We start from the raw sequence: 12035 nt of genomic DNA, 5'->3' as shown, positions 1-12035 counted from the left end.
AGTTCTTTTAAATAGCCAGCAAATTGCAAACAATGCCCTTCATTGGAAGTTGACTTCTTCCACTATGTCCCACATCCACGATCAAAAGGCAAGTGGACCCTAAAAGGTTGCATCATCACTCACACTTATCTTGGGAGCACTGTGAAAAATGTTGTTGACTGAACTACGATCATGGGCTTCTAAGTTGTCATGAGGCCCTGGTATGATCTTGAAAGGCCAGAGCTTAATGTCGCTCTAGACATATAAAATTTTTTTGACCAATGAGCCTCTTAACATCTGCAGATGATGGTTGGAGGGGGTTTTGGCAAGGAGGCAATCTTGATAGTGGGAGAGAAGAGGGGCAATCTAGCTACTAAGAGGGGGAAGAGAAGAGGGATAAAGCGTATGAAGATGGAGTTGTGTACTTGCCTGCTAACAACTCCTTGCCCTACTACCTTTTGTCTTCCTATTACATGCATCAACTCCTTGTCATCCGTATTTTTACGCCATCTCAGAGAAGTATTCCATTCTCTCAACTTGCTTTGCCCTTGTCCCTGTTCGGATTTGGAGCCTGTGAATATCAAAACTGCTAGGACCAAATGGATCAAACAAATTCTTCAAAACTGCTGACATTAACGATGCGTGCAAAAGATAGGAATAGAGTCGGGAACAACAGAAAAAAATAGGAAGACATCATGCTAGGTAAATGGAAGACGCAAAAGTAATGGGAATTTCGCAAACTTACGCATCAGTACTAGGGCATCACTGTAAGTGACATCATTGGGAGCGACCCCATTCACTGCCATTTCACGAAATAGGGAGGACTTTGATCATGAGGTCGATGGAGGGGAAAGCAAAGCCGTAGAGCGAAAGGAGGGGGGTGGAGGAGATCCAGGGGAGGAGAAAGTGCTTAAGAAAAGGTGGGCGAGCTTGAATATCAACATCTTCCAAGAAATGAAAGGTGAAACGTTTCTCTTGGTTGCAAAAAACTCTCCAAGCAATCCTCTTGGTGACACGTGGCTCTTCTTTTCTCCTCCAAGCCACCACATGTCTTCCTTTCTTTTTTTGGTTGTCCATGGTTAATAGGTTAAAGATATCCAAATGCATATAAGAGTGCCAACCACCATTAACGATAGCACTTTAGATCACATTTGGACAAACATACCTATGAACAATACCATGTCAGGAATATCATTCGCTTACTGGACAGACTACTCCATTACATACCTCTCTGCATGTTGTGAAACTCACCTTAAGACTAAGCGTGGGTTCACACCACCCATTGGCCATCCTCCAAAAGGTGGTGTGAAGTAGTTGGCCCAATAGGAGAGGCAGGCCCAAACACTGACACAAAAGATATGAGTCCGCCGGCCCATGGAGGCCGCCCACTCTCGTCCAATCGCTACATGATAGGCCCATGTCATCTCCTCGTGCGGCGGCTACACCATGTCATCTCCTCTAGCGGCGGCTACACCAATCGCACGTTTGGCAACATAAATTAGCAGGCCGATGTGACGGGGGGGTTAGAAGTGTGAACCACGAAACCACCACCATCCTCCAGTTTTGATTCCTGCTCGACGGGCGGGGCGGGGTGGTGTGAAAACCGAACTGACGAGGCGCGGTGGAGGGCGAGTGGTGAGGGGTCATGTGGGAGTGCGGTGGCGTCATGTGTCAAGTGTGCAGCATCATACAAATGAGTGCCATGATGATCATGAAATGAGTAACCATGATGATCATGACATGAGTGGCATGATGACCATGAGATATCTGCCCATTGCCATGAATCAAACAGTTTGTGAGCAGATTTCTGTGGAGCTTCTCTCTCGCATCGCAAATTTTGTGAGCAAAAATTCCTGTGTCTTCTCTCTCGCGTCGCCAAAAATTCGTTCTTCTCTTGATCAATTCCCACGTCCAATCTCCATTTTCCTTCACAAATTCGATCCTCCCTCCCTCTCATGGATAGTTTTGCCCTCTCGCCCTCCCTCCTCTGGCTTTGACCCGCTCTCCTGTAAGCTTTTCGCTTCCGATTTCTCCCCCCGAATCGCTCATGTTTACCACCACAGACATTTCGGATTGCCTTTTGTTGTAGAATTTCTTCTTTGAAGCGAAATTGTTTGTGATCCATCGTCCGTTCGTCGTTCTGGCGCAGGACGCAAGGGTTTCCTTTTCGAACATGGAGAGAGGGAGCATGGTATCGAACGTCTCCTCTGGCTTGAAAGCTCTCCGAATTTCGGTTATCGCCATGGACGGACGTATGAAAGCCCATCGGCAAAGCCGATATCAGAAAACGCAGTTTTGGCCTCAGACAGCAAGTGGAAATTGGCTATGCATACCGCAAATACGTCGTCGTTGTCAAGAATTCGTCGTGCTGAAGCGTCAGGGATAGATTCAACGACACCTGAGCGTGTGAAAGATGGCCCTCGCCTCGCAGTCAACATGTAGGCAACGGATATATTTGTGCCTAGAATCATTATCATGCTAGAAATCGAAAGGGCGCGCGTTGATGGGGATAGATTTGGTGTTGGTGTCAAAGAAGGTGCTGCTAGAGCAGTCTTGAGAGATGCAAGGCAGCATGGGCATGAAAGTGTCGAGCTCCGGCGTGATGGACGTCGAGTTATCTTCTTCTGCACACTTTGTTCGACTCGCTGTTACAGTGATGCCGCTTTGGCGGATCATCTCAAAGGCAATCAACACTCTCGCCGTGCTCTCGCGGCATCGTCTTCGGCCTGTTCTTCCGACGTGCAAGCAGCTTCAGGGTCTGGCGAGCCGGAGGAGTCTGTGGGCAGGATTAATGGAAAAACGAATACTAACTCACCGGCTCTTTCATTGTCTGTTTTAGAGTGCAATTCTGCTAGTGCGTTTCCTCCTTCTTCAATTGAATGGATTGGATCTGGGCAAATTCTACTAGAAGAGGCGCAATTTGAAGCTTCACGGCTGGTCAAGGGGGTCTGGTGCCAATGGCTGGGGAAGAGTAGTGCAGAAGTATCTGATGCGCAAACAAGTGGAGCAACAGAAAATCCAGCGTACTCAGTGGTAATTTTTCCTTACAGCGACGTCATCGGACGGAGCGGCAATTGGAAGCCGCTTCGTATAATAAAGAAAAGTAGCAGTACTTCCAAAGAGAAGGTGCAGGCTTTCGACTTCTGGAAGAAAGGAATACGTAGTGTAGAGCTCAACAGTCGACCGGCATCTGATCAGTTTGCCGAAGGAACTCTTTCCAGTCAGCCTATTGAGGACTACTCTGAAAAAGAAGCAGGACAGGGCGGACTCCTGCTCTCAAAAAATCTATCTCAAAGAGCACTCCGCAAAGCACTGAAAAGAAGAAGACTGAACGCATTGGAGAGACTATGCTTTATATGTCATCAGCAGATGCTTCCTGGCAAAGACGTTGCTGCATTACTGAACCCAAAGACAGGCCAAATGATGTGCAGCAGCAGAAATAACCGAGGGGTAAGTTGTGCATGGATGGTTTATGGAATCAGACTGAGCTCCTCATGTTTTGCATGGAGTTTTTGCATCTTATCATCTTCACAAGGGAGAGAGAGAGAGAGAGAGAGAGAGAGAGAGAGAGAGAGAGAATTTGTACTAATGTCCTTAAAAGGTTTATGAAACCCAAACTTACTCATTTGTATTAATTTGTGGGGGGCAAGGGGGGGGAGGGTGAGAGAGAGAGAGAGAGAGGTTTGTATTAATGACCTTAAAAGGTCAAACTACATGATAGGCCTGAATGTCCTGAAAGGGTCTATGAAACCCAAACTTATTCAAGCTACATGATAAGCCTGCACCTACCGGGTAGTGTAAGGCCGTACATTTTTGCCAACTAGTTGGTTATCCATCTACACATCAATCATCTTTAAGACATGCTGGAATCCTAGTGGTCCCCATCTGTGTGCTTTGGTATATCTGAATCAAGAGCAAAGGGGGCTGTGATCGGTGTGGGTGTCTCCAAGGGCTTATTTGTCTGCTGGTACGGCTGTACCCCGGTCGCATGCTAGGCATCGCCTTGTGAGAGCATATGTTATACTATGGTCTACACCCACTGTTGGGTGCGGCTGTGCGCTGGTCTCGTGTTGGGCGTCATCCTGTGGTTCGTGTGTGTGTGTGCGCGCGCGCGTGTGTGAGAGAGTGAGTGATGGAGGTCACGGTTTTCAACCTTGTGACTGTCATGAGATTGATACTGCACCCTGTGTTGTGTGTTCAGAGGATGAGTTTGGGCATGTTTCTGAATTCATCTTCCCACCATATTAGCAGACGTACAATTTTCACTTGTGAAGTTGTCGTCCATGTTGTGGCTTGCTGATATTGCAATAAGTCCTTTTTTATCTTAAGTGGTGCGTTGCCCTATTAACTAGATTGTGTGAGCATTTTTTGCTGAGAAATGCTCGTTTGGGAGAGACTAAAATGAAGCTGTTGTAGCTTGAATGAAGATTAGCCTTCTCCTTTAGTGCTAACCTTTGTCACGGCTGAGTCTGCCCTTCACCTCCTGAGTGCTGACAGAAACTCAGTACGAAGACCTTTGTATAAATGGATGCTCAAGTATGTGTGGGTATGTGGATATGTATACGGGAGAGCATATGTTTATACATGGTCTACATCCACCATTGGACGCTGATGACTCAGGGGGGTGTTAGAAAACAGAAGGAAAGAATCACTCTAACCTCCAGCCAAGACCTCTCCCACTCTAGCAACACTCAACTCAGATAACTGATCACAGATACAATACTCACTCAGAGAAAACTTAGGCAGAGAGAGAATATATTCATCCACCGGATGGTGGGCAGAAAACTGGCTCCAGGAGAGCAATACAAAACTCAGCCAAGTGCTGAGACAAACTGCAGGAATTCTCTCTGTCAGAAGATGTCAAATCTGAGTGCACAGCACAGCCCAAATCAGAGGCTTTCTGTCCTGCACTGGATAACTGAAATGAAGGGATGTGTGGGCCTTTTATAGGCACTGCCCAGGCCTGTTGGTCTGACCGACCAGCAGGGTCGGTTCCCTGACTGGGGACCGACCAGGTCAGTCTGTAAAACCGACCAGGGTCGGCCCTGGTCGGTGGCCCTGGTTGGACCGACTGGTCCTGCAACAGGCCCCTATAAAAGGGTGCCCTGTGCAGCCAGTCCTTTGCCTCTAGGAAGGCATGGAGCCCCCCCCAAAATGCTGCTGCTTGCTGAGTCTCTCTTTCCCATCCCATCTTACCTCTGCTTGCTGAGTCTCTCTTTCCCATCCCATCTTACCTTCACTGCCCCTTGTCCCCACAAAACGGGGGCTCACAGGTGGGAACAGTGAGTCTCTAACACCCCCCCTCAATGTCACAACTGTGGGCCAATCCCCATGCGTTTGATGAGGTGCTCCATCTGTTCTCGAGGGAGTGCCTTCGTGAAAAGGTCGGACAAGTTGTCGGCGGTCGGGCAGTAGATAAGCTCGATCACGTCGTCGATGATGAGCTCTCGAACAAAATGATAATGAACTTCGATGTGTTTGGTCCGCGCATGGTACACTGGATTCTTTGCAATAGCTATGCAACTCTGATTGTCGCACATCAGCACTGTCGCATTCTCCTGACACACATCCATGTCCTCCAGAATCCACCGCAACCACAATGTCTCACAAGCGGCTGTACACACGGCTCTGTACTCTGCCTCTGTAGATGAAAGGGATACTGTGGGTTGCTTCTTACTTAGCCAAGAGATGGCTCCAGATGCAAGTAAGAAACAATATCCTGTCGTCGACCTTCTGGTGTCCACATCACCTGCCCAATCACTGTCACAAAACCCGCCTAGTTCAATGCCTTTGGTGTAGCTGATCCCAAAGGTGCAAGTACCCTTCAGATACCTCAGCACACGTAAACCAGCATTCCAATGATTCTTCCTGGGAGAAGCAGAAAACTGACATAATAACCCAACTGCATAACAAATATCCGGGCGCGTATTGGTAAGGTAAAGCAAACTTCCTACCAATCGTCGATACAAAAGAGTATCAACCAGCTGAGATGTGTCGTGAACACTTAGCTTCAGCCCAACCTCCATGGGAGTTAATGCTGTTCTGCAATCCTCCATCTGAAATCTCTTCAGAATTTCTCTGCAATATTTCTCCTGGGAAATGAAAATCCTGTCTTTAGCCTGCTTTACTTCAATCCCAAGGAAGTAATGTAATAACCCAAGGTCAGTCATCTCAAACTCAGACATGAGTAGCTCCTTGACCTGTGAAATCTTCTTGACAAGATCACCTGTCAAGATAAGATCATCAACATAGAGGATGAGTACCAATCCCAATCCCTTCTCAATGAACAAGTAAAGGTTTGCCTCAGAAGGACTCCGACTGAGCCCAATCTTCTGAAAGAATATATCAATCCTGTGGTACCAAGCTCTGGGGGCCTGTTTCAGCCCGTATAACGCCTTCTTCAACCTGCAGACCTTTAATGGGGACAGTGGATCCTGAAAGCCCGGTGGCTGCTCCACATATACCTCCTCCTCCAGGGTTCCATTAAGGAATGCGGACTTCACATCCATTTGAAAATTAGGCCACTGGAATTGGGCAGCAAGGGCAATCACTGTCCGGATAGTAACCATGCGGGCTGTGGGAGCAAAAGTTTCATCAAAATCCATGCCTTCAGTTTGAGCAAAACCTTTCACAACCAACCTGGCTTTATACTTATCCAAGCTGCCGTCAGATTTGTATTTGAGTTTGTATACCCACTTAGTGCCGATGACTTTCCGTCGAAGGGGCCTGGCCACTAAGTCCCATGTATGGTTCTTCAGAATAGCATCCATCTCTGCCTGCATGGCAGCCTGCCCTTCGGGATTGTCTTTCGCCTCCGCGAAGGTTCTTGGCTCAACAATCTGAGCCACCAAAGCAACATTCACGGATGGGGTCTTTTGAAGACGTTGAGACCGACGCATTCCGGAACTGCTACTCTCAGGTAATGAGGTGACACGAGACTCTTCCAATGTCCGGAGGTACCATTGGGGCAACTTTTTTTGCTTCTCTGTGGGAGGAGGAACGGGAACCTCTGCGGGAACATCTTGCTCTTCCTGTGTATCGGGTGGAATATCAGCTTTTGATTGGGTAACCTCTTGAATGGTCAATCTGGGACGGGGTGGGATCGGTTGTTGAACAATCTCCTCCTCCTCAATCTGAGGCTCCTCCTGGGGTTCAGGTTCTTTTTCCGCGAAGACAACATCACGACTGATGAGTATTTGCTTCTTTACTGGATCGAAGAGGCGGTAGGCCTTGGATTCTTCACTATACCCAACAAAGATACATGGTCTGCTTCGGGAATCAAGCTTGGTCCTATCTTCCTTGGGCACATGCACCCACGCGTTAGAACCAAAAATGTGGAGATGAGAAATAGAGGGCTTCTTACCATAAAATGCCTCATATGGAGTCTTGTCCTTGACGGCCTTCGTCTTGGTACGGTTGAGAATGTGTACCGCTGTATTGATAGCTTCACTCCAATAGGCTTTAGAAAGATTTCTCCCTCGGAGCATAGCAAGCCCCGTCTCAGTGGTGGTTCTATGCTTTCTCTCGGCTACCCCGTTTTGCTGAGAAGTATGTGCTGTGGTGAGTTGTCGCTTGATCCCATGCTTGCGACAAAATGTATTAAACTCACTTGAGGTGAATTCTCCCCCCCTGTCTGTGCGAAATGTCTTGACATCTTCCCCTGTCTCCTTTTCAACTCTAGCCTTCCAGTCTTTGAATTTCTCAAAAGCCTGAGACTTTTTTAGCCAACCAATATACCCAAGTCATTCTACTGAAATCATCCACAAAGAGAAGTGAATACCTGGATCCTGCCCATGATGCAGTAGACATTGGACCACAAATGTCGGCGTGAACCAACTCAAGTGGTTTGCTGGCCCGAAACGAAGCTTCTTGTGGGAACTTATCCCTGTGCTGCTTGCCTTCAAGACAAGCCCTACAGACATCATCCTTGCCTGTAATTGGTGGAAGTCCATCCACCATCTTTGACTTTGACATTTCAGCCAAGATTCCATAGCTGACGTGACCGAAGCACTCATGCCAAAGTTTGGACTTTCCGTGATCATGAACCAACATTGCACTGAGACGGTACAGTCCATTCTCTTCAACACCCTGTGCCACCACTTGCCCACTTCCTTTGGATGTCACGGTAACCTTGCCATCTTGAAAAAGAACTGCCATGTTGTTTTTGTCCATCTGACTTACAGATCGGGTACATAAAGTACTCCAGAGATATCCTTCTCCTCACCCGCCGTGGTAATGAAAGGAATGCTACCTATGCCCTTCACAGGACATGTCCGGCTATCCCCAACAGAAACTTTGGAATCCGAGTGTGTACTGTCCATGGTTTTGAACCACGTCCTTCTGTTGGACATGTGCTTAGAAGCACCGCTGTCAACATACCAACCTTCTTTTCCTTCACTAACTGCATAAGCTGAACAATAATCACTGAGTAAGAATAACTGACCAGTTGTCACATTGGCAGAATCACTCTTAGGCTCTTCTTTGTTTTTGGCTTCTCTTTTCCGCTTTTGATCCGCCTTCTTCTTCCGGCATTCTTTGGCAGAGTGGCCAAGCTTTTCACAGTAAAAGCACTTCATTTTCTTCTTACGTTCAGCGTCCTCTGATTTCTTGGAATCCTTTGACTTGCCTTTGCCAGGCTTGTCTTTGGCAACCAATGCCTTTTCGTCGGTTTGCGTAAAGAGTTTCTCTCGGGCCTCCTCCTGAAGTAGGAGTGGACAAAGATCCTCAAAGTTGATTGGCTTTGTCCGTTGACCCGCAGTGACCGTAGTCACAAAACTTTTGAAACTCCATGGCAACTTGTGGAGTGTGAGTAATGCTAATTGACTCGAATCCACCTTCTGACCAACCGCTGCGAGCTGGTCCCGCACAACTTTCACCTTCGTCAGATGATCATGAACACTGTCACCCTCATTCATATCAAGGTTATAAAGCTGATGCTGCAATGTGATGATACGAGCTGTATTATCGGTTTCATACAACTCCTTCAGTATGGTCCACGCCTCTGAAGACGTTTCTGCCAACTGGATATGAGGAATAACAGAATCTGCTGTCGTGCCTATAAGCATTGCTAAGGCCTGAGCATCCCTCTCCTCCCATGCACAGAGTTCATCTGCATCTGCTTCAGCTAGAACTTCACCTCTCTTGTCCACAATATCCTCCGGCTTTTCTTCAGTACCATTGACAATCTTCCACAACCTCCGTGCCAACAGATGGCTTCGGATCTTGACTTTCCAGATTGGAAAGTTTGTACCATCAAGCTTTCCAGCTTCACCGAAATTAGGGATAAATGAAGAAGGAAGATGACTGGAGAAGGAGGAAGGACGAGCAATGGATGTAGAGGCTTCTGATCGCTGATACATCTCGGTGAATAGCTACAGAACTTGAAAAAACTGAAACAGAAATAAATGAACTGACCTTCTGTACTGAACTGAGCTGAAAACAGAGTTGCCTTACAGCCAAGGAAGTCCTTCCTTCAGAGAGTGATATTGATGAGGAAGAGTCGGGAGCCTATGGCTCTGAAACCATGTTAGAAAACAGAAGGAAAGAATCACTCTAACCTCCAGCCAAGACCTCTCCCACTCTAGCAACACTCAACTCAGATAACTGATCACAGATACAATACTCACTCAGAGAAAACTTAGGCAGAGAGAGAATATATTCATCCACCGGATGGTGGGCAGAAAACTGGCTCCAGGAGAGCAATACAAAACTCAGCCAAGTGCTGAGACAAACTGCAGGAATTCTCTCTGTCAGAAGATGTCAAATCTGAGTGCACAGCACAGCCCAAATCAGAGGCTTTCTGTCCTGCACTGGATAACTGAAATGAAGGGATGTGTGGGCCTTTTATAGGCACTGCCCAGGCCTGTTGGTCTGACCGACCAGCAGGGTCGGTTCCCTGACTGGGGACCGACCAGGTCAGTCTGTAAAACCGACCAGGGTCGGCCCTGGTCGGTGGCCCTGGTTGGACCGACTGGTCCTGCAACAGGCCCCTATAAAAGGGCGCCCTGTGCAGCCAGTCCTTTGCCTCTAGGAAGGCATGGAGCCCCCCCCAAAATGCTGCTGCTTGCTGAGTCTCTCTTTCCCATCCCATCTTACCTTCACTGCCCCTTGTCCCCACAAAACGGGGGCTCACAGGTGGGAACAGTGAGTCTCTAACAGGGGGATGTCATAGTAGCTACAGCTCCATAAGAAAATGAGAAAATGAGTTCTTCTGGATTCTACTTTAAAGTTTCAATAGCTATGAATATGCCCATGTCTAACCCAATTGTATGCTGATGCATGAAGTGTTTAAAGATGACTAAATGCAAAAACTTACATGGAACTTGCAATGTCTAACCCAATTGTATGCCGATGCAAGAGCATGTTACGCAAGAACCTAAATTAACTGGTAGAAGTTGTCGTCTCTTGTACCATTGGCCTTGTTCATGTGCTGGCCAGTTCTCAGATCTGCAATAACCAGTTGTAGCAAAGCGTGCACAGAAATGTAATGAAGAGTACTTGTTTTGGAAATATATTACATTGCATGTTACATAGACCAAATGATTCAAACTGATTGCATTTAAGCAAGTTTCATGACTCGCTGGCATATACGGCCAAGCCTGCAAAATATATTTTCAATGAGTTTGATGGTATCGCTGTTAAGGGGCAGAAGAACTAGGTGTTAAAATTGTATCTGGACCTTCCCAAAAAAACATCAATGCAATAGCAAGTGCTTGATCTAACGCAAGATGCACAAAACATGTTACTTTGTAGATAAGTTTGCTTTAGTTTGGTCTTTAGGCCCTTCAAACTTTCATTACAATTGCAAATAGGTCAATTTTTTGGTTCCTTTGGTGATTGAGATTGTCTGCTGCTCATACAGGCTTTTCATGTATTCCACACATCATGTTTGATAGATTGGATTCTTCTTTGTGAAGCAAAGTTTTGGAGTGCTCGATCCATTAGTTGTATAGGTGATGCTCGTAGGATGAGAGGCCAGATTAATGTAAAGCAACAAAGAGGCAGAACAAAAGCTACAGCTGGGAGCAAGGAGCTTATGTTTTGTCCGGAGTGTCAAGGCACCGGTGCCAAATTTCAGGGTAATCAGTTGGAGGAACCTCGTTATCGTCTTGCACAGGTGATGGTTTTGTCTGTTCTTGTGTGCATGTGCTTACAGGAGGCGTATACATTTATGGGGTTGTAAGGGATTGGGGGACAGAGTCAGCTGTGAGTGTGCATGAGTGACTCAGGATTTTGTTGAAAATGCAGGTGTTTGAATGGATTTTGGAGCTCATCCAAGCACGCAGATCTAGGATGGACAACCCTGAGCAGCAAATGAGCAGTGCTGGTTTATTTTTCCCTTCTGACTTAGAGTCGGGAGGTAAGGTTTTACCTCTTGGGTTTGTGCAGTTTTACGCTGCAGGTAGTCTAGACTTTTTGGCTGCAAGTGCTCTTCTGAGATCTCCCTTTTCATCCGAGATGAGTGTTTGAGTGCAACTTTCAGAGGCTTATTTGGCAGTGTGCCTTATGGACTTTTTTTAAGTCTTTAGCACATCAGCTGTGATGTATTTAAACTTTATTATAATGTTTCGAGAAAGGCTATTTATGAAGAATTCTCTCTCTCTCTCTCTCTCTCTCTCTCTCTCTCTGTGTCTCTCTCTCTCTCTCTCCACACTGTGAAAAGATTAGAAAACACGAGCATGCAACAGAAAGTCGTATTAACATAGTAGTCGAGAGGAGTGCATGAAGCACCCTTAAATTTGCAAAAAGCATATTTAGTTTCTGTTATAGTTTGTCAAAATAACATGAACTCAAATTTTGCTACTTATGTGTAATGATGAGCAGGTTTGGGCTTAGGCTTGAAGTCTTGATAACTGCTCTCTCGTTTTCATACAATGCCCATATTCCTAGCTTCCTTGACTTTAGTGAGTGCTGTGGCTTTCTGTTCTAGGAGAGTTCCCCTACTATCCAAATCTTCCTGCTTTTGAATTTGAGAGTTTGTCTCAGAATCGCAACTTTACTGCCACGTTGCCTCTTTGATAAACACTACAGATATTATCCAAAATCGTTCCTTGACG

The 12035-nt window shown here is 46.5% G+C and overlaps 1 protein-coding gene across 3 annotated transcripts; it reads left to right on the top strand.

The window, feature by feature from the left end:
* The first annotated feature begins 1784 nt into the window (after positions 1–1784).
* On the top strand, positions 1785–11570 carry LOC147881930 (acyl-UDP-N-acetylglucosamine O-acyltransferase). Of its 3 annotated transcripts, none has more exons than XM_087401852.1 (4): positions 1785–1987; positions 2129–3429; positions 10901–11095; positions 11227–11570. In XM_087401852.1, the coding sequence occupies exons 2-4, from the start codon at positions 2455–2457 to the stop codon at positions 11446–11448; spliced, it is 1392 nt and encodes a 463-aa protein (XP_087257978.1). In that variant the 5' UTR covers positions 1785–1987; positions 2129–2454; the 3' UTR covers positions 11449–11570. The 3 variants fall into 3 exon arrangements, with proteins under 3 accessions (XP_087257978.1, XP_087257976.1, XP_087257977.1); XM_087401850.1 differs by having other exon boundaries at positions 10841–11095; XM_087401851.1 differs by lacking the exon at positions 1785–1987 and having other exon boundaries at positions 2005–3429; positions 10841–11095.
* The last annotated feature ends 465 nt before the right edge of the window (positions 11571–12035 follow it).

This window comes from Dipteris shenzhenensis, chromosome 30 (genome assembly GCF_047967505.1).
Source record: "Dipteris shenzhenensis isolate YYH24624 ecotype China chromosome 30, Dip_SZ_1.0, whole genome shotgun sequence".
NCBI classification, from domain to species: domain Eukaryota; kingdom Viridiplantae; phylum Streptophyta; class Polypodiopsida; order Gleicheniales; family Dipteridaceae; genus Dipteris; species Dipteris shenzhenensis.
The sequence above is the reverse complement of the archived record's forward strand: the minus strand, read 5'-3'. Positions and strand labels throughout refer to the sequence as shown.

What these genes read in the sequence shown, in the direction of transcription:
- LOC147881930 (XM_087401850.1), top strand. Translation starts at nt 2,455, where the DNA reads ATGCTAGAAATCGAAAGGGCGCGCGTTGATGGGGATAGATTTGGTGTT. An exon ending in GCAGCAGAAATAACCGAGGG is followed by an intron (nt 3,430 to 10,840) that starts GTAAGTTGTGCA and finishes CTGCTCATACAG; the next exon opens with GCTTTTCATGTATTCCACAC. An exon ending in CTCGTTATCGTCTTGCACAG is followed by an intron (nt 11,096 to 11,226) that starts GTGATGGTTTTG and finishes TTGAAAATGCAG; the next exon opens with GTGTTTGAATGGATTTTGGA.